Source organism: Polypterus senegalus, chromosome 4, assembly GCF_016835505.1.
Source record: "Polypterus senegalus isolate Bchr_013 chromosome 4, ASM1683550v1, whole genome shotgun sequence".
Classification (NCBI taxonomy): domain Eukaryota; kingdom Metazoa; phylum Chordata; class Cladistia; order Polypteriformes; family Polypteridae; genus Polypterus; species Polypterus senegalus.
Genome location: NC_053157.1, coordinates 167,986,321 through 168,009,530, shown reverse-complemented (window position 1 = coordinate 168,009,530; position 23,210 = coordinate 167,986,321). Strand labels below are relative to the sequence as shown.

Genomic DNA, 23,210 nt, shown 5'->3' with positions numbered 1-23,210 from the left:
CTACGTGATTTTTGTGACTGCTGTTAGCGAAGTTGTTTTTGGTTGTGCGCCACGCAAAATGGAACAGCGGAATTTGGAGCAACATTGTGCCATTAATTTTTGTGTTAAGCTTGGAGAATCGGCAAGTGTGACGTTTGAAAAGTTAAAACAGGCCTATGGGGAACATTCTTTATCCCGAGCTCGTTTTTCAGGGAGGCCTTCAACTTCGAAAACCAATGAAAACATCGAACGTGTGAACACTCTTGTAAGATCAGACCGTCGTTTAACATTAAGAATGTTGAGTGAACAATTAAATTTGAACAGATTTACCGTTCATCAAATTTTGACTGAACATTTGCACATGCGAAAGGTCTGTGCCAAAATGGTGCCGAAAAACCTCACAATTGAGCAGAAAGACAATCGAAAAAATGCATTCCTGTGGTTCCCCAGCCCCCTTATTCACCTGACCTCAGTCCGTGTGACTTTTTCCTTTTTCCTAAACTGAAAAATGTCCTCAAAGGACGTCATTTCGGGACTTTAGAAAACATCCAAAAGAGTGTAATGGACATACTGAAGACCATACCAGTTGAAGACTTCCAGCGCTGCTACCAACAGTGGGAACAACGTCTCCATCGGTGTGTAGCTGCCCAAGGGAACTACTTTGAAGGGGATAACATTGATGTTTGAAAAAAATAAAAACTTTGGTAAATAAAAAATCAGTCTCATTACTTTTGTGCCACACCTCGTATATATATTGTCACAAAAATGAGACATAGACCGATAAAGGTTTGGGGCAGCCACCCGTGTAATATGGTATCCTGGCTGCAAAAGTCGTTTTTCTCAAAATAACCAGCACTGAAGTGTATACAACGGAGTCCAAAACAAGACTGAGGAAAAAAGGAAAAGGGGCAGGTTTTTAAAGGGGAAGGCAGGAAGTGAGGTCATAAGGATCAAGCATGTGGTCTTCAGCCATTGGATCACAGCCGGACATGACATCACAGGGGCTGGAGCTGGTGTAGTCGACTTCCATTGGCTCGGTCCTGGAAGTGATGTCAGGAGAGCCAGGTGGAATCCCCTGGGAATGGTCTACAGGCAAGGGAGAAAAAGAGTCAGTGTACTCTGCCACATCCCGGCATACCTCCGAACTGCCTTCACTCAAGCCCTTTAGCTGCCCCCATGCGCTCGTGTGTGACAAGATATATATATATATATATATATATATATATATATATATATATATATATATATATATATATATATATATATATATATGGCTTCTCTGTGTCTTACTGGGGTATTGAGTGTTGCTGCATGTGGGGGAAAAATTAATTGTAAATTCACTTTATATGTAATAATGTAACCAAATTTGGAAATAGATTTTAAAAAGCACATTGGGCTACATTCAACATGCACAAATCATATCTATCAGTATTAAATATGATTTTGTTTACGAGTGAGCCCTGCCATGGATTAGTGCCCTGTCTTACTGCACAGTCTTGGGGCTGTTTGCCATCTTGTGCCAAGCACTGCAATTTATAGGGCCTAGTCCCCAGCAAAGTTTAAATTATATTAAATTATTTTAGGAATGTTGTTATAATTTACTTAATTACATAACATATGATATTAGAACAGCGGGAATAACTGGAGACGGGAATTTGAGAAACTGCTGCGTGTACCCAACGCAGAAAACTACCTACCTTTCCTATTGTCATCAAGCACCAACCAGTTTTCTGAAGCCACTTTTCCCAATCCTCTTCCCATTACTGGAACTCATTTCCACTTATTAGCATATATTATGGATGTATAAGATGCTGAATGTTTCATTTGTGTTTGTACACCCACTCGCACGCACAAAGCGTACTGGCTCGGGACGAACGCGAAGACAATTCCAACACTCATACTCAGCATGCGATGTGTTTGCGTGTGCGCGCGCTTGCTTGCTTTAAGGCCCTAACGTGTCAAATGTCTGTAGTCAAAGTCGCGCTGCGAGTGCGTACGGTGAAAAACGAGTAGCGGAGGCATCGCTCGGCGCCTGCAGTGTCAAAGCGTGTAACAGTTGGCAGCGGCTTTCAGGACTCCATCGGAACACTATAACCCACACAAGCTGAGGCCCTTTCCCGGAGATTATGGTTGCTTTCGGAATTGTAAGGATGAAAGCAGCAGCAGCTTTCCTTGGTTTGCGGTTGTGGGCACGTTTGACAGCGCGGTTGTAAAAATGTCCCTCCCACTCCGGCTGAGGGAGTGAGCAAAGCAGGAAGGAAGGGGAGGCTTTGAATGCTAAAAGGGTTGCAAATGTTGAAGAAGTGCGAGAAGTGGGGGTTTGAACATCAAGAAATGGAGTGGTACAATTAACCTGCAATGTGCCAGGTTACAGTGAGCCTTCATCGCCATCATCATCGTTGCCTTGCTCTTCATCTTCGCTAAGAGAGATGTGTCATTTCTACATGGGATCCCAGTAATCATGGAGATTGAAAACATTGTGGCCAACACCGTACTGCTGAAGGCAAGGGAAGGTAAGTCAGTACGTGGAGGTGCATTTGTGTGCGTTTGTGTGTCACTGTGTGTGTGTGCGTGTGTGTGTGCGTGCTACAAAAGGTCGCAGAGCGAAATCCAAACCACTCGCTCTCGTAACAAATCCAGTCCTCTATGTAGCATCATATTGAGGAGGGAAGGGTGCGATGCGCAGCGGCTTGTTTGTTTACCCCTCATCTCAACGCCGGCGTCCCCGCAGTAATTTTCTAGGGGGATGGGGGCGTATTTGAGAAGTCGGGTTTACGGTTTTAATTCACAAAGCAACTTCTAAATGCTAACGACATTACAAGGGAATTTAGGTGTAAATGTAATTCAGAATAGACTAGGCGTTTATTTTGGGGTGTTTTTTTTATTGTGTGGGCTATCATAATGTAACGGTGCGTTTCTGTTATTTTATTCAACGTACAGTTGCCATAACTAAAAAAAACCGCGCATTATATCACGTTTTATTAAGATTTTCTCACACATTAGCATGAAAGGAACACAACGGATAATAGAACTAGGCAGACTCAGTTACTTTGCCTCCAAATGGGTCAGTGGAGAGGTTTGACCTAAGGCCGCGCACAGATTAAGCCTGGAGAGGCTTCACATATTCCCCTGCATGGGTGATCAGCACCTGGGAACAGACCTCAACTTGAGCCCCAGGCTTAAACACTTTCATTTATAAACCAGGATGAAATGCCTTCCTGATGCTCCCCTTCGTCACCTCCTTTCCCCGGGAGCAATCCGCAGTTGTGGAGACTAGTCGACAGTTCTGGTTTTGCTTGATTGACAGCTGTAGAATTTTCCAAAGAACACGCCTACCCAGCGCAAGCCAGAGGCTAGCGACTCGCTCAGAATGACAAGAGGGCAAAGTTAAAGGAGTAATCACGTCCCCGACCTTTAAGGGCAGGTCCAGTGACCTGATCTGCATATCTGAAGGAGGCAAAAGTGAAGACAGCTACCTGTTAGAGAGTAAGCCGCATTTTACATTGTAACAATAACCGACAACTCTCAATAAAACTCCCATCTTCTGCAGTTTAAGTATGGTGCTATTGACCGAGTAGGCAATTTCCGAATGTAACACTTTGCAAAATGGACTGAGATACTCTGTAAAACAGGGGAATTATACAATTTACAATTGACATCCTTTTTTTCCTGACGTTTGTGTTTCCTGCTCAGCGGTTGTAGCTCTTGTAGCTTTGTGGATTTTTACATTTAATAATATATAATAATGCTAATAATACATTTTATTTATATAGCGCCTTTACCATGCTCAAGGCGCTTATTTGTATGATTTTTCTCTGGAGTGCATTTTAGTCTAGAGAAATAAAAAAAGTTGTTTGTTTATAGGAAGACTTTAGAGACTCAAGCACAAATACTTTTTAATATATACAGTACATGTACAGGGTATGTGCTGCTATCCTGATCACCCTTTGAAGTGGTTGACACTTGCAAGAAAGTCATGTCATCCTACTTAGATATTTCAGGTATCTTATGGATGTCGGCTGTATTTATGGCCTTATTGCCTCAGTTCTTTTCACAGTCCCTAAATGGAGCAACGACTTTGCTTTAAAGCTCCGCATTTCATGACATTTAATTATGGGACAATTGAATGTTGATCTTGTACTCAAATGATGATCAGTGAGATTATAGTAGTAGTAACCAAAAGATGGAGAATTTGTTAATGCAGTGAAGAAATAACAAGGCAAGGAAAACGTATACTTGACAAACGGTCAATGTAACCACAAAACAAAAGGGGCTGTATGTGCCCTGCAGGGTGGCTGGTCCATTCACCCACAGTTGTACTCTCCTTCACAATAAATCTCACTCTTCAAACCTTCTGACTGACTGGCCATTCTTCCTCCTTCCTTCCTTCCTTCCTTCCTTCCATTAGTTGAGTGTATGTTCTTTTGCTATCTTCCAACCCCAAGCACACCTTGAGCCTCAACAGAAGTAAATTTTAAGCCTAGAGCCAGGAGTTTTCCAAGTAACCCTGTAGACTTGCTTACTGGCTAACTGCCCACTCTAAGCTCTAATATGGTTTTTATGGAGCTTCTTCTAGTGCCACCAGGGGTTCCTGCATGTTCTCAATGAGGTGTACTGGGGAATGCAATAATGCTTGTACAAGGTTACACTGTCCTGCCCTCTAGTGGCCTTGGGAACAGCTACAACTATAGTAAACCCCTGCGGCTGTCCCAGACTGAGGGTTCCAATGGTCCACTGCTGGTTATAAAGAGCATCATTCATTTATGCTATATATACTGTAAATATGTCTGCAGCTTATATGTGTTTATATCGATTTCACATTTCAAAGACATTTGCATCATGTTAATTTATATAAATTGGCCCAGTAGATGTAACCAAGGTGGTGTGTGTGTGTGTTTGTTTTGCGTTGGACTGGCACATTTGTGTTCATTGTTGCCCTAATATATAGTAGATTAGTGTACACTCATACATTTATACTTGGGAAAACAGAACTGAAGTAGCACCTACACAGAAATGGAGAGAATGTGTAAAGTCCGCATAGATAATAACCGGGCCAGAGAATATTACCAAGCCTCCTGCACTGGTAAGAAGCAGAGCAAAACTGCACCACCATTGTACTGTACATAATTTTTGATGCTGTTTATGATGTATTGCAAATGTAGCAAGCTTTGAACTTTTCCATTTTGAAAGATATCATGTAACACAGCATGCTTTCCTTTTTACACTGTATTGTTACACTACCATTTACTGTTTCTTTTAGTCATGTTTGTGCTTCTTACACTACACTTGCACCTTCACTACAAAACTCCAATTTTGACCTAAGACTGGTACTTCTTCTGTCATCCATCACCACTTCTAATTATTAATTTGAACCCTGTGGCTTATTCCATCCACTATCATCACAATGTGGCTTTATTAGCTCGACTTTCGGTATCTTTCACTTAATGTACAAATACAAGTTAACTTTTGTCTTCAGTGCTAGACTTTTTTGCACACTCCGCACATTTCTACTTTTCTTTCACTGAAACTAAGGATGATCATTCTTATTTCACTAGTCCATTATTGACCAAATATCATCTCTCACACACCGTACACCTCCTCACACTGATTGTACAAGTATATTCCTTGAAAAACTATAATTTTCTATGTTTCTGTAACTCTTGATATAATCACCCAGCCAGCATCTCTACTGGCTTTCAAAAGGACAATAACAAATACATTTTCCCTACTTTCAGCATTAATGCATATGCAACATTGCGGAGAAATTGTGAAATAACGATACCAATGATAAAGTAGGGAAATGCAGCCAAACCAGCTAAATGGATACTTGCACACATAATAATACATATTGCCATTTTTATAATGAGTGTTGACATGACAAACATATTACATCTGAAAAGTGATGAATAGGAGATATAGGCTATATTTTGGTTCATGCTGCATATTTGAATTAAAGAACATTTTAAGTTATTTGTCAGTTTATATTGGCTACCTGTTGTCACATCATGGTGACGTGCCTGACAGGTCAGGAATATCTCCGCCAAGTTTCATTCTGTCATGCCTGCTGTGCTGGAAGCCATTATCCTCCTGGCAAGGTGTTACATCCAGTTTTCGTATGGTGTGGAGGTACATACATAAAACAAAACATGTTTCTGCCAACCTACTTTAAAAAAAGTAATTTGTAGCAGTGTCTGTTTCTCTTAATGTACTTGGAGCTCTTTACTGCACTCACTGAAATAAGGGTATGTAGTGAGAGTGAAGCTGCTTTTGTTAACCATGATCAATGACATTCCATTAATGCACAAGTCATCTGTGATACCAAGATGAGAACTGACAAATGTCGTGGCCCAGTGGCTTGGGTCAACCCGTGATTCATTTATTTTGAGGAAAAAGTAGCCTTCACAAATGAGATGGCACTGTACGTGGTGGCTAGTTATTGGTAAGGTATCTGACTGAACCCTCAGTTTCTCTTATGGTCTGTATTATTCATTGTAACAGCAATCATGCCATACATGTGCCAGGTAATAGCAGCTACCTGCTCAGATGCTGGCGCCTTGATTAGCATGCTCCATATAAGGATGTTTCAGGGTAATGTTTGAGGAGTATTCACATACGCACATTTACAAAGTGATTGAGATGTATGAAGGGTAAACTGCATAGAAATGTACTTATGCCAGGTTTTATAAATCTGATTTTTATTTGGGAGTATGCATTTTTCTGTTTTTTTTGGCATGTGCATATTTTCACACTCAAATGCATGCAAGGTTTTATAAATGAGTTCCCAGGCATGCATGCATATGCTTTCTGTTTCACATAATAGGGATCATGACTGCCCCATGTTAGTAAGGTGTTTTACTAGCATGGGGGAATTCACCTGCCTTGCCGATATCTCCGATCTTTCCATTAAATTAATTAACAAATACAGACCCAATGCAGTCAGACTCCTGCCAATTTCTGAAATTTTTCTTTTGACCCCTTTGTGCCAACCTTGCACCCTATCACAATATGTAAATAATATACATTAATATAAATATCTTAAAATTGTGCAGTACAGTATATACACACATGCATCCAAAATGTGGAATATACAGTATTTACTTATCACCCAACGTATTTGAGAAATGCAACCATAGTTTTTAAAAACTTTACATCTAGATATATAATAAAGTTGTGTTAATATGTTCTGACTTTGAATAAAGGCCAGAAATTTTTTTTGAGGAAAGTACCAGAGGAGAGACAAAGTTAAAAAAAACAAAACATAGCAAAGATCAAAACCAGAGTTCAAAGACAGAAACATCAAAATGAGAAACACAAACCCAAAATCAAAAGTACTGAGCAAAAGTCTTATCCCAAAATTTCACAAAACAAGCACGGTTTTCACAAATAAACTTAATTTCAGATGAACCAGTCCTGCAAGTGGTGACCTTTACATAGTTGCACTAATGATGACATCACACCATCCCAGAGTATTGAGGATGTGCTACTATGGTTATGAGGTCTCCAAATAAAGATGTTAGATTCTCTGGGTCCAGATGTATAATGCAATTTTAAAGCCACTGGTAAGCCCCCCAAAAATTAAATATAAACATTAATTACAAGATAATTTATGTAAATAATCCAAATATAGCATCAATTAAGGAAAAGCACAGTTAGGACAATTCAGTGCACTGCTTAGCCCACCTAATACCTACAATGTCTAAACTGTGACTATGAAGATAATTAATCTCACATGTACATTTTTTCATTTTATTGTGTTACAGTGTGAAATTCTCATGCAGTTAACTTTGGTTTTATGCTTTTATCCAAAAAGGCGTAATGTTATAGAGAATACTACATTCTGCAGATATATGACATTTGCTTAGGCACACATAAATGAACTATTTTTTAACTGCAGTTTATGAACCACAGGTTATAATGTACCTATGCTTCTGAGAAAGCAAGGGATACATTTATTGAAAAGTATGTACCAGAGTAAGGTGGGTACAGTAGTCAGGAGTTTCGCCACAAAGCCTTGGCTAACTGTAAACAAATTACAGCAGTACAGAACTGAGACTGAAGTAACCTTATATCTGGCAACAATTACTCATGCCTTTTACAATATTGGACATCATTGAATAGTGAAAAGTGTATGGCCTTTGTCGGAATAAAGTATATCTTCAGTTGCAGTACATACTAAACAGAGTGTAATAGTTTTGCTTCAAGCAACAAGCACCATGTTAAGTACGATAATTTCTTTCCATTTCTTCTTAAGGCATCATTTCTACTATGAATAAGTCGCTACACTATATTACTACTTTAAACAAACAAATTCTATCTATCTATCTATCTATCTATCTATCTATCTATCTATCTATCTATCTATCTATCTATCTATCTATCTATCTAAAGTTGTCAGATAAATTACCCTTCTAAAGCCTTTCAGTATCCTAGTTATAACTCTCACAGCTGATTATACCAAATATTGGTTGGTGAAAATAGATACCAGTGGGTTGAAGCAAATGCTCTTGGGAAACGATTAATCTGTAGTGACTCATTGCTAGACTAAGCAGTCTAAAGAAATAAATGGATGGTTGTTTATTTATTTATAATTAAGTTCTAGTTATTTTTAGACTAATATATTCACTCGTTATAATTTATTTTTTGTTAATAATTGCTAAAACAAATCAAATACATCAATAGTGTATATTGTATATTGTCATATATTAAATCCAGTGCAGGGGAATATGTTGGTATAGCCAACATATCACACAGTATATACAGGTCACAGTGAGTAGCACATCATTTGCCAACTCAATGCCCTAGCTTTTCATTACTCTTGGTTCAAAGTTGCACAACCTTTTGTATACCTTAAGGAAAATGTTTTTCAGGGCTGGTGGAAAGCCACATATTTGAACATGATAACCTGCAATGTGTTTGCCACTTTATTGACAGTTGCTCACAAGAATGCAGACTTGCTTAACATTTTCTTTAACGGTTGATGCAGGCGTGCCCGCAGTCTTCTGCTTCAGTGACACTTGCTTATTTCCACACACTGGCACAATTTTGAGCTGAATATCTTGATTTGAAATTCACATCCTGTTACACTAAACATCACTGGACTCCACTGTTCTTTGCTGCATGCTGTAAGAAGCACAGCCGTGGTGACAGAAGAGTTAGTGAAAGACACCTGTAATGCACAAGGCCAGAAGTATTAATAAAATATAGAGGAATTGCTGCGCTTTGGATTGTATGTGAATTAAACATTTCAGGCAATATCAAAACAAAGATACAGAATGAGCATGTTGATGATATTCTTTTCAGATTGCTATCATATAATTTATAAATTTACATTAGTTTTTATAGTAACACTTGTTTTTTCTATTTCATTTCTATACATAACCTATATGGTGTAAATTGCTTTTTCTGCATATACATTATATGTTTGCATATTAGCATTTTAGCAGATTCAGTTGTCCAGAATGCAAAGATCATTCATTGACTCATAGACTCAAGCAAAGCTCTGATTTGATATGTTATTAATTAATGAAATACCTTTGACATTTTCAGTGGATGAAGTATAATTAATAAGGCTCAAATGACAACTTATTTAATAGAACTGAAATATATATTTTCTAATTTTGTGTATCATAAGTATCAGATGTTTGTGTGGCAACACATGAGAAAGAATATAAAGATAAAAATACAATGTATACCTTTAGATGGTATCTGTGACATAGGTAGTACAGGCGGCTGCTTAGAACACTTCTTTGACACAGGATGAACGGGGACTTAGCATGTGGTACGGATCATTTATGTGAATAACTAGGGTGCAACTAAAATGTCCCAAATACCTTGCAAGCAATATGGCATGAGACATACTATGTAAAGTATTCTGTTTCAAAATGCATTTTTACCATTACTGTATATCTCTTACAGTTTACATGATAGAACTCTGCGTATACCCTTATATATAGAAATAGCTGTGAAAAGATGCATGACATTCAGATTGCCTTGTGCAATATGCTTGCTAGGATATGCTTCAGCAACTCTGCTCAGGATTAAAGCTTTATATATATATATATATATATATACAGTACAGGCCAAAAGTTTGGACACACCTCCTCATTCAATGTGTTTTCTTTATTTTCATGACCATTTACATTGGTAGATTCTCACTGAAGGCATCACAACTATGAATGAACACATGTGGAGTTATGTACTTAACAAAAAAAGGTGAAATAACTGAAAACATGTTTTATATTCTAGTTTCTTCAAAATAGCCACCCTTTGCTCTGATTACTGCTTTGCACACTCTTGGCATTCTCTCGATGAGCTTCAACAGGTAGTCACCTGAAATGGTTTTCACTTCACAGGTGTGCCTTATCAGGGTTATTTAGTGGAATTTCTTCCTTTATCAATGGGTTTGGGACCAGCAGTTTTGTTGTGCAGAAGTCAGGTTAGTTGGACGATCATTTATTTTTCAACAGGACAATGACCCCAAACACACCTCCAGGCTGTGTAAGGGCTATTTGACCAAGAAGGAGAGTGATGGAGTGCTGTAAATGGTCATGAAAATAAAGAAAACACATTGAATGAGGAGGTGTGTCCAAACTTTTGTCCTGTATATATATGAATGATATATATATTATCATTCTTTAATGTTGATTTAAGCAGCAACTGTGACTCAACAATACTTTAACCTATTGTGTTTTTGTGGCAGTTCATCCTTTGGGTTTATCCAAACAGAATGGAATTGTAATCCAGAAGTTATGCTGTGTCTTGTGATTTTTTTTTGTAGATCTCACCTCATTTATTTTCTTACTTGCCCAATTTTCTGATATTCTCAGTATACAAGATACATGTATTGTGCAGATATGCAGGAACACAATATATAGCAGTATATACAACAGTGACCAAGTCCTACTCCAGTCCTGAGGTGTATGTTCAGAGTTAATTCTTACACTACCAACATTACAACATTAAGTGGGGTAGCCTGTTTCTCCTTCCCTTCGCTCACTAGGAAGGCCAAAACCTTAAAAGACAGTATGTGTTGAATTTTAGTAGCCCATGATATTCAGTAGGACTAATCTACAAATACTCCACAACCTACATAAAAATCTGTTCAGTTATTTTTGCTTTGGGTTGTAGCAAACACACACAAGTTTAATTTAATTTATATACATAATGACACAGATGTGTAACATGTTCTTGATATGACAAAAGTTTTATTTAGCTCTGCCTAAAATGATCAGCAGTTGATGCCTTCTGCTTGAATTTTGTGGCTAAACTCCAGAGAAGCATTAGCCTTTCTTGAAACTCATTACTACTGAAGAACTTAAGTGTCACAAGAGTTGAAAGGCACTTTAGGATAAATGCATAATCAATCTCCATTTTGAGTGTAAATAATGTAGTATCTCTCTGACTCTCCAAAAAAGTATGTCAATTAATGACCAGGAAATGGAAAACAGATTAGGTCATCTTTGTATGCACTATGATATCATCTTCATTTTCTTATCCATTTGCTATGTAGACAAGTGAAAGGTTATTGTCAGCTCTGATGTTTCACAAGCAGATCAGAAATACTGTATATGTGGAAAAATGATCCATTCTTCTATGTTTGCACATATTTGATAAGATCCCTAATGAACATTTTTAGCTATTTTAGGATCAAAGCATGTCCTTAATAACTCCCAGGTGTCTAGTGGTGAAAGACTAAAGATAGTGAAAAATACATAAGTAAACTGTATTTTCATGAACTCCCAAAACTTATATATATTTTATTAGCATCCATTTATAATGGGCCTGATATACGTCAGTCTGAAGTTACTACAATCAAACACCTACACAGCTTTTTTCTCATGACTGGATAACCACTTAGTGTTGACTTCAATACAATGGCCAGGTCTTGAATCTAGATCTAGGATATATAGTTATTTTATGTATGTGATGTCAGAGCATTTAGAATGGATGCTTGAACTTAAAGAGTATTCTTTAGCGTGACAGGACAACAACTTGCTTTTTACGCTTTGCAAGCAGGGTAATCAGTCTAATGCATAAAGTCCAAAAACTGTAGGGAGAGTGACCTGGAAGGCCACCATCATAACCAATTCCACCAAATGCAACATTTGAAACCCCTGAATTTATTATGTATAATTTGTTTTTTACTCTAACCCTAACTCATTCATTTGCATAACAATTGAAATATATGTGGTATTTTTTCATTTCACAAGTTTGTGAAGGATTGTTTATTTTTTTGTAAAGTCCACCTGCATTCTGTAATGCATGTAAGCCGTAGTCGTGGGGCGTATTCACTGTTGAATTCATCATGCTGATGTTCCTTTCTTCCAATCATGATAAAATTCTGGGTCAACAAGAAAGTGAATCACATAGGAAGCACTCACATCCACACCTCTAAGTTAGCTTATTGCACCCCAGGCATGAAATCAGAGAACCTGTCAATTACAGATTAATGGAAAGAAGTAAACATGATAGGGATTCGAGATAATGGTTGTCATTATTTGAAACTGGCCAAATTACCTGGTGTTGTCCGGGTAAGGAAGTGGAAAGATGAAAAGCAGTTATAAATGATAAATTATCAAGCTCTATTACCCTCAAACTTGTTGCATTTAGTACATAACTATTGATTTTATTGGAAAACTTTTTTCTATGAAATATTTTTGTTTTTTTCTTCTGATGCAAAGAACCCTAAATTATAATGAACGAGTCTAGTGACAATATGGCTCCACCTGAGACATCTTGGGACCATGCCAAAAATAGGGTGGGAATTTCCTAATTGAAGAGAAACATAAATGTAATAGGTGGGACTCAAAACCACATTTCTTGTATGAAAGGCGAGACTGCTACCTATCACACCAACACGACAGCCTGTGTGTCACCATTTTTTTGTCGATAGGTCACATTGTAGTAGTTCTTGCCACTCAGAACATGAGCTGCCCCCAATCCTGACTTATATTGAAAAGTACCTATACACCAAATTGCAAGTGTGATTTGAAAAACAAAAAAGTGCACGAAGAACAAACTAATAGGAATTGTGCTTTATAGGAAAAGAGATAATCAAAAAGTAAGGATTTACAGAAGTATCTTCATTGCTGTTAAAATTAATCCTTGTTAAGAAAATGATGCTAGAGAATAAAAGCTTAAAAACTAAGAAAGAAATAGCAACATGAGATGTTACTTTAATATTATAGAGAAGTTTCTTGTCTGTAGGCTGGCCTTTGTATTGCTTTGTGAAGTCAAGCCTGGTTGTACTTCTTATGTACTTCCTATATAATTAGAAGTTCCATAACAGTGTAAGACACTAAGGAGGTATTGTGGAATAATATACCACCAGTGACTTACAGTTCCAGGGACCTGGGTTTTATTTCTCATCATCTCTTTGTTTGTCCATCATGTACTTATATTGTCTTTTTGTAGATGTTTCCTTCTAAACCTCAATGTAATGCTTAGTAGTTTAATTTTTGACCTGAGTGGCTATTAGAATATCTGTATATCTGCCTTACAATAGACTGGTGTCTTATTCAGGGTTGAATCCTGTCTTCCACAAGCAGTGTAGCCTAGGACCTGAGGCCCTGGGGTTTAAATGACTAGGTGAAGGGATCTGACTCACACTATGGCTCTATTGTATTCTTTGGAGAAATTATCATTGGTATAAGCCTCTTCTTGCTAATGTATCTTAGTATTGAAAACACTCCTTCACATTTTTAAGACAGACACAATAACATAACCCTACCGTAGTAAAAACTTCTGTGGACTCGAACCCGGACACAGACAGACGGACATCATAAGTTCCACCACACACCGTTTATTTACACTATTTACAACAATAATGAAGTCAGTGCACTTCCCAGTGCCTCCAGCACCATTCCCCCAAATGTCCAGGCCTCACAGTCCTTATGCCTCTCTCTTGGCGGCCCCTTAAATAGTAACTCGGATATGCTCCAGCTGCTTCCCGGCACTCCTCCGTAGCCACGCCCCAGTGTGGCGGAAGTGCCGGCTGCGCACCCGGAAGCCGTCCGGGTGTCCCCTGTCGTCTTCCCCCCAGCACTTGCTGGTGTGGCGGAAGTGCTGGGCTCCAGGGATATTCAGGGACCGGTGCGCGGCCACGGGTCCCTACAGGGCTGGGCTTCCAAGCCCTTTACCCGTGGCCCCCAACATAACCAGGGCGGACGCCCCCTCGCGGTCTGGAGGAGGTACAAGCCCTCCTCCTGTCCTCCTGGGCGTCCTGGCCGGATGCCACACTTCTTACACTAGTTCAGGATCATGGGGGACCAGAATTCATCCCAGCAAGATGCCAACCTTAGCTGGAGTTACAGTCTATCACAAGGCACACTCATACACACATGCATTTAGAATCACTGACTAGCCTAAGCTACACAGCCCAGTGTTATTGAAGGAAAACCATCAATGTGTAGACATCCCAAAACTAATGACTAAGTATGGGATTTAAACTTACAAAGCACTTCTAACCACTAAAGCATCATAATGCACTTGATTCAATTTGTATTGTATTTCTTTGCAAGTGGGGCACCATGTATTGTGGTAAATAGTGCAGAGAGCTGGACAAAATATACTGCTCAAAGAAATTAAACAAAACACTTTTTAGGAGTATAACGTCAAGTCTGTAAAACTGTGGAATTAACAACAGGTGCGCTAGAGTGGCACAATGAGACGACCCCCAAAACAGGAATGGTTTAACAGGTGGAGGCCACTGACATTTTTCCCTCCTCATCTTTTCTGACTGTTTTTTCACTAGTTTTGTATTTGGCTATGGCCAGTGTCACTACTGTTGGCATGAAGTGATGCCTGGACCCTACAAAGGTTAAACAGGTAGTCCAACTTTTCCAGGATCACATCAATACATTCCATTGCCAGAAGGTTTCCTGTGTCTCCCAGCACAGTCTCAAGGGCATGGAGGAGATTCCAGGAGGCAGGCAGTTACTCTAGAAGAGCTAGACAGGGCTGTAGAAGGTCCTAAATGCATCAGCAGGACTGGTATCTGCTCCTTTGGGCAAGAAGGAACAGGATGAGTACTGCCAAAGCCCTACAAAATAACCTCCAGCAGGCCACTGGTGTGAATGTCTCTGACCAAACAATCAGAAACAGACTTTGTGAGGGTTGCCTGAGGGCCCGACATCCTCTAATGGGCCCTGTACTCACTGCCTGGCACCATGGAGTTCGATTGGCATTTGCCATAGAATATTAGAATTGGCAGGCCACCACTAGCGCCCTGTGCTCTTTACAGATGAGAGCATGTTCACCCTGAGCACATGTGACAGATGTGAAAGGGTCTGGAGAAGCTGTGGAGGACGTTTGGCTGCCTGTAACATCATTCAGCATGTCCAGTTTGATGGTGGGCAGTGATGGTTTGGGGAGGCATATCCATGGAGGGACGCACAGATCTCTACAGGCTAGACAACGGCACCTGACTACCATTAGGTTTCGGGATGAAATCCTATGCTGGTGCAGTGGGTCCTGGGTTCCTTCTGGTGCACGATAATGCCTGGCCTCATGTGGCGAGAGTATGCAGGCAGTTCCTGGAAGTTGAAGGAATTGTTACCATTGACTGGCCCCCACGCTCGCCTGACCTAAATCCAATAGAACACCACTGGGACATTATGTTTCAGTCCATCCAATGCCGCCAGGTTGCGCTTCAGACTGTCCAGGAGCTCAATGATTCCCTGGTCCAGATCTGAGAGGAGATCCCCCAGGACACCATCCGTCGTCTCATTAGGACGTTGTCAGGCATGCATACAAGCACGTGGGGGCCATACAAACTACTGAGTACGATTTTGAGTTGCTACAATGAAAGTTCGGCAAAATGAACTAGCAGGCTGCATCATTTTTTCTATTTGATTTTCAGGGTGTTTTTGAAGTCAACCGTCTGTAGTTTGATATATTTCATCTCCATCAAACAATGTGGCACTTTTTCGTTCCTAACACATTACCCAGTCAATATCAGTATAGATATCCTGCATGATTTTTTTTTCCCATTGAGATGAGATGTGTTTTCAAAGAGTTCCTTTAATTTTGTGTGTTTGTGAAATTCTGTTTAACTTACTCTTATGTAATACCATTCACTGTGGACAAGCTGAGCTCAGTAATTATTTGGATAAATCCTCATTCACAATCTGCCTATCTTCAATGAATCTTTGTGCAACATAAAACTTTCATTTTTCAAGGAATTCACTTCTGACCTCAAGAGTTAGTCCTTGTATCATTTATTAGAGAACTAGCTATAGAATAGTATACATTTTACTGAACATTTTTATAGCAATTATTTAATTAGCTCCTGTCAGGCTTGTATTGGTATGTGTATGCTTGGAAATTCATGAAGAAATGAAGGAATGAATGAACGATCTAGCTATAGTAAAAATATGATGTGGTTTCTAGTCATTGTTGTACAGTTACAACTTTTAAAAATGCCTTCTCTGTAAAGTCAAGCAGGGCATTTTTTGTGGTTTGTCCATTATTCTGATATTCATCATCTAGAATAACATTAACTGTATCTGCATTTTTAATAATAGTAGAGCTATTAGCTGCTGGATAATGGAAAGATATAGCACTTTTGTTCAACAGATAAACCCATACAGACAGATGATAAATAATGGAAACTTCAAAGTACCACAGTTAATGAAAGAACACAATATTCCTGTCATTCTAGGTGTTCTCTGTCAGATTTAGACTTCTGTCCATCAGATGAGTAGCACATCTATCTGTCTACTTCCCCAAGTACTGAAACATACTCTCCTTCTCATCTTGTCTCTAAAGATTCATGTATGTACACTCTTTTTCCAACCAATGATTAGTCTTTCCCTCTGCTGCCCTCCTAACTTTAAATTTAGTAAAATGTCAGTATCCTTTACAGGTTTAAGTTTGCTATTTTAAAAAAGAAAAACTATGCTTTGAAGAACAAAAGGACATCAATAGCAATATCTTGGTGAAACATTTAACATGCGAGTTGAGTTAAGCAGTAGTCACACATTTTCTTTTGATCCCCATGGTTGTGCATCTTTTACCTTCAGGTGCTTGTTTTGGGATCCAATCAAAATCTGCAACTTGTTTTTTTGTTGGTTGTGTTCGTGGTACAGAAGAAAGCTGTAGTTATGAAAAAATGAAGTGTGTGTATGGTAGGCAGTTCAATTTTCTATAAGTTAAGCAGAACTGAAAATGAAAAAGTGTATCTAGAAACAAATTCATGAGGAACAAAAATCTGGAAGCAAGGATGTGAGGTGTATCTTCTAATGTGGGAAAGCAAAAAAATTAACATTCTTTTATCATACATGTCTTCAGCAAATGTACATGTTTATGTACTTTATCAGTGCTTCTACACTCACCTATGAGCTGTATCATTCTCACAATACCATCCCCATGACTATACCGGGACCTGCATATACAGTTGTGATGCTGTAGCCTCAAACAATCCAGCATGATAATAGTTAAAAAATGGCAGCTTTATCATGTACGTGCAGCATAATGTGTGTAGGCAGAACAGTGTCAGCATAGAGTCTATTTTACTTTCTAAAGGCTGGCAAAGAGGGAGTCTTCACAATCATGACTTCCCAGAGATGCTGCTTCATCAGGGTATGATAATCCAGTCATGCAACATTGTTCTGTGTACAAGAGACTGAGTTTGACGCTCTACCAACCGTCTGTTTAGTGCTTTTGCATCTGTTTATGCAGATTACAATAGCAAAGGTCACACACAGACATTCTCACAGTTCATGCCGAATGCTGAAAGTACAACTGGTTAAGTGCTTTTACAATTTGATAGCAGCACTGGAAAACAAAACTGCTTGCAGAGTGCTGTTATTCTGTGTATATGTATATGTGTATATATTGTCACAGATGTACGGGGACACTGTCCGGCCGGGACGCCTGGACAGTCCCCAACTGGGACAATACTTCTTCTCGGCCACGAGAGGGCAGCCGCCCGGGTCTATTTGGGGGCCACAGAGACAGAGCTGGGATGCCCGTGAGAGGGTGTGGCCACCGCCAGGGGGCACCCGGACAGTTGGAGAATCCTGGATGGCAGCACTTCCGACACACCAGCAAGTGCTGCCGGAAATAATTCCAAGAAGACATGGAGTGCTTCCATGGGCTTTCCTGACACTTCCGCCACACCAGGAAGTGACGTCAAGGGTTAGGGTTCAGAATACAGAACTAACAGTAACAGTAACAGCTAGGACTCTTAACCTTGGCCATGAACTGTTGATGAATGAGGTTGACAATATGATGCCAACTTCATACCAGTCTCTTTCCAATAGATAATTCTAGAGTTAATCACAAGCTATGCACTCCTGTGATTAGCAGATAAGTGTCCTGTAGCTCATAGAGATGACTATAATGGCATCTTGAATGCAATTAGTTAATCAATTTCACTTACAAGTGTGGCTCTTTTAATCCAAGCAGGGTGAAAGAAAAGAACTACTGGGAGTTTGCAGAACATGTTTTGGGCTTGATAGTTAATGATTAACCAGAACACCAGGATGTGACGTCAAGGGGAGCACCTGGGGCTCATCCGGGTCCTGATAAAAGGGGTTGCCTCCTTCCAGACAATGAGCCAGAGTTGGGAGGAAGGAGGCCTAGCTGTTACTGTTACTGTTAGTTCTGTATTTCATTGTTTCAAGTTTTTGTTCATTGTAATATGCAAATGTGCATTTACTTTTGGAGATGTGTTGAAAATAGGCATGCAATAAGTACACATTAATGGTTTCTGCTATCAAAGCTACTAAGTGGAATATGGTAAGAAAACATAACCATTTTCAGTACATCAAAGATATATGACGCACGGTGGGGCATCAAAGCCATCATAGATTATAGAACCACACCACCTCTCTGCAGAAGTGATGTCTCCTAAAGAACTTCTGTGCACGGTTTGATGCACTGAACAACATATCTGAGCATTTCCATCCCTCCACAGGAGGAGCAGGTACTGTACTTGTCCACAGCTGACGTGGGAGGAACTTTGCTGAATGTAAACTAATGCAAAGCTGCAGAACCAAAAAACACACCTGGCCAAGTGCTCAGGGAAAATGCAAACAGGCACGGGAAAATATCTTTATAACATATTCAACATTTCCGTGTGTCATTTGGTGTTTCTTAAATGCTTTACAAGCTCCTCCATCATACCCATGCTGAAAAATTCCTCTGTCTTTTCCCTCAATGACTGTTCCCCATAGTACTCACAATGGTTATCATGAAGTGCTTTGATAGATTAGTCTTGGGCCTCCTGAAAACTGGACTTCCCATATCACATGACCCTGTCCAGTTTTCTTATCACACGAACCATTCCACTGAAGATGCTATGTCATCTACTCTTCTCTGATCCTTTCCCATCTGGAGAAAAGAGACACCGATGCTAGAATGCATTTCATAGACTTCAGTTCATCATCCCTCAGAAGCTTACAGGGAAGTTCATTCCGTTATGCTGCAACAGATCCAAAAGCTGATCTTTTCAGGCCCTGCTTTTTTTTTTCTCTTGCAGACTTCCTGCAGTGTGAACAAAGGGCAGCAGAGGAGGCTTGTTTTAGCAAAGAACTTGTCCTTTATATTAAAGAAACTGGAGTAAAAAAATAAGAATTAGGCATCGGAGAAGTAATCCTTGAATTCAGCCCTTTTCATTTGAGTTTGGACAGTGAGCTTGTTTTAAGTGCAGCAGCTGACATTTTTAATTGAAAAAAGAAAAGATAAAGACAGAGATATAAAATTGCTGCTTAGTAAACAATAGGTGTGTTAGCTTAATGGCAAAATGTATCTTTTACTTATAAACCTGTTAAGTATGTTAGTCTTGTGTCTTCTTGATAAACAACTTAATGAACATTTGATACATCTGCAGCTTTTTAAAGATTTGTACTGTGTTTATTATGTGTTGCTGTGTGTCATACAGCATACATTTTGGTAAGAAACAAGTACTACATAATTGAAGTGGTAATCCATATTTATAATTTCAAATAAAGAATTACGAATGTGTAGTTTACAAATGTGTTTATGTATACTATATATTGCATTGTGGTTCTGGGCAATGTTATTTTGTACCTCTTTATGCTGCAGTGCTGTGTATAAATGGTATAACAGTAAAGCCATTTGACTTGAATTGACTTGATTTATAGGAAAGGACTAGAATTGTCTTATATAATCTCTGCTTTATGAATAATACACATTTTAGAGCAGCATTGCTTCGTAGCCACAGATGCTTGGAGTGCCCTGCCATTTTTGCACCGAGGCTTTTTGTTAGAATGTGCAGAAAGAATTGTGCACATGTATAGACAAAAGATTAATTTAGATCAAGACATATTGTAAATTATATATTTGTCATGAGGTAGCATTTCATCCAGATTCATCACATATTAGACCACTTTTCAGATATTTTATTAATTACAACTGCATTTCTTTGATTATTTTGTATTTTTTTTCTCTATTGAGATTCAGTCCTTGCCTGATGTTTATGCATGTATACATCCAATTTATGCATTCACACAGGAAGCATACCAACACAACTGGCACAGACAAATCATGATCATCTAGATGTCATAGTCTACAACCAATTGAGCATGCTATCACTATGTTTTCTGCATTTTATTGTTAGGTGTTTGTTGATTTTTAGTATTAATTATTTATCCCTTATCGTTTGAAACCAAAAATGTCTATATGGCCTTTTTTCACTAATATTAAAGGCCAATAAGTAGGATAACATTGTATGTATAACATTTTCAGCTTTTTTGTTTTCAGCACTATTTTTCCTCTTACTCATTTGGTGCTAGACTTTGTAAGCAGGTACTGATATTCTCCTAAGGCCCAAGATGATGATGCTTCTTTGCACAGAGATGTACGTGAACATGAACAAATCTGACATGATAATCCATATACGTGTCACATTCTGAGAATCAGAGTTGTATTGAAATTGTTATCCACTTGAAAATGCGGAAGCCAGTTCCAGTTTAATGCCTCGATTCCATGTGTTGAAAAAAACATATGTGTCGAATATGCTGAAAATTCTGAATTTAGTCAAATGCTAGGTCTGTAAATATAGGTTTGTTTCTTTCTTGATTGAATTAAATAGTATTGTAAAGACAATCACTAATTTCTTTGCTTCGATGGAATGCTTTGCAGCATGATTATGACTTTGTTGTGTTCTTATTTAATACTAGCTCTTTAAATTAAAATTTAAAATATGTTAAAAAGTAAAAAGTAACAGATTATTTACATTGTATTTGTCTAATCCTTGATTTTTATCATTAGTGCTTTGTTGTTTTATTCATTGTAGAAAAATGTTATCCATATCAACAGATACAGTGAAGACTTTCTTTATATACTTCTAATTACTATATCGCAGTGGAAAATAAGAGAGGTTTGAAATAACATAAAATGAATTTCTTGCATTGTAGAGAGATGCCAAGAGTAAATCCTTAGTCCAAAGCCTACAGATTATAAAACTACAGTGTCCCAAGTGTTTTTTGCCTTCACAGATGTTTCTTTCGAGAAAGTGGTCTGGAAGATTAGGTGAAAAAAGTGTTTCTTGTTTTTTTTTTATAAGCTTCAGGTAACTTTTTAAAAGCTTAAATACTTTATCAAATTCAGGTAATTTAAGTCTAATTACTGCTCTTTTTATATATCAAGTTTTGTAAAATCTCTACGAGTCATCTTCCATGATGAACTCAAAGTTAAGATACTAAACAGAGTAAATTGCAAAACTATTAGCCTATATAGATAGAATTATGTACAGATGTTATAGTAAATCAAACAGTATAATGAACACAGAGTCGTGTAAACTGTCAAAATAACAAAGAAAATTAATTTTGAAAATTAAGAATGGAAATCTCATTTTTGAAAGACACAAGTGAAAGGGTGATGCTTCTGTTAGGCTGTGAAAGTTGAGACTGAACATCATGACAAAACAGACCTTATGATATACTCTAGTATAGGAAACACAATGTCCATCCATCCAGCCACCACATTCCTAAAGCCAATAAGCCCAAATGACACATGCTCACACTGAGTAAATTTATAGGTGCCAGTCAGCCTAACAAACATATTTTTGGGATATTAGAACGAGCCAGTTTAAAAAATATATATGCAGACATTGAGGGAAAATGTTACAAACTCTGCATATAGAGTGACCAGGCCAGGATTTGAAAACATTTGTATGGAGCTTTGAGTCAGCAGGCAGCCATCTTGCAATCCAGATGATACATGTCTTGGAAAAGCTTTGTGGGAAATAAAGAGGAAGGGAACACCCTAAAACTGTGATGCCTATGTGGAAGTTGTAATGTAAACATTTTTTTAATTCTTAATTTAGAGTGTTAGCAAGTTTTTTATTTTCAGGCAAAACTTAAGTAGAGTTAAGAAAAACATAGGTTAGGTTTTTATAGCAAATTTAACATTTTATTCTGGAGCTCTTAGTTTATCATTTATTGCGTTTAGTATTGGTAAAAATATCTGGCCAGAATAAACAAATATCTGCTACCCAGACTGAACAGTGGCATGAAAGCATGCTTTGTGTAGTAAAAAAGTGAATTTAATAATTCACTGATTTCACTTTTTCTCTTAATATTTAATTTTGATTTTCTGTTGTTTTATAAAGTTGTTTTCAACCAGATGTGTTGCAGGGTTGGAACCTCCAAGAGGTTACAATACTTATTTACATGGTGACACATAATGCAGGATTTCTATGTCACAGTTCGTAGCTTGCAGGCTTTTTATGTATGGCATCTTAAGTTGATCTTGCCTTTGTATTAACTAAAAAGTATGGTAGAACAGAAGTTCAAATGCTTAAGTTGATCTTAAGAAAAAAATCACCCACCCACTATAAAATTAACTAAAAAGTACAGCAGACTTTGAGGGGATGTGGCTTGCCAACATCCTTTTTCACAATATTTTATTTTTATTTTTGGTGTTTAACTCCACCCATTGACCATTCCACAATAGCTAAGTGCATCTACTTAAAATAATTTGACAAGGCGGATATATACAATATACATTTTTTTCAGCAGGTGCTGACATTATGGTTCTACTGTACTTGCTCTCAAGTGGGCCTCATGTTGCTGGCTATGCAGGCTGACACATACACGATGTTGGAAGGAGACACACTTCTTTATATTCAACTTAATGTAAAAATAGCATTTCTGAAGTAAAATAGCCTCACAGCCCCAGAAGCCAAGGTTTGATTTATGGACATTTTACTTATCTTATAATGGTGTAAAGTATGAAGGCTGCTATGTAAATTAAAATATGGT

General features: G+C 38.3%; 1 protein-coding gene across 2 annotated transcripts in view; it reads left to right on the top strand.

Annotated features, from left to right (window-relative positions):
- The first annotated feature begins 1,927 nt into the window (after positions 1-1,927).
- Positions 1,928-23,210, top strand: part of grk4 (G protein-coupled receptor kinase 4) — a 278,224-nt gene continuing 256,941 nt past the window's right edge. The window contains exon 1 of one of the 2 annotated variants that reach the window (XM_039751644.1): positions 1,928-2,492. In XM_039751644.1, the coding sequence (XP_039607578.1) occupies positions 2,441-2,492 (52 nt within the window). In that variant the 5' untranslated portion in view covers positions 1,928-2,440. Of the gene's footprint in view, positions 2,493-16,728; positions 16,753-23,210 lie in introns of those variants that run through there. The other variant, XM_039751645.1, reaches the window with a different exon arrangement.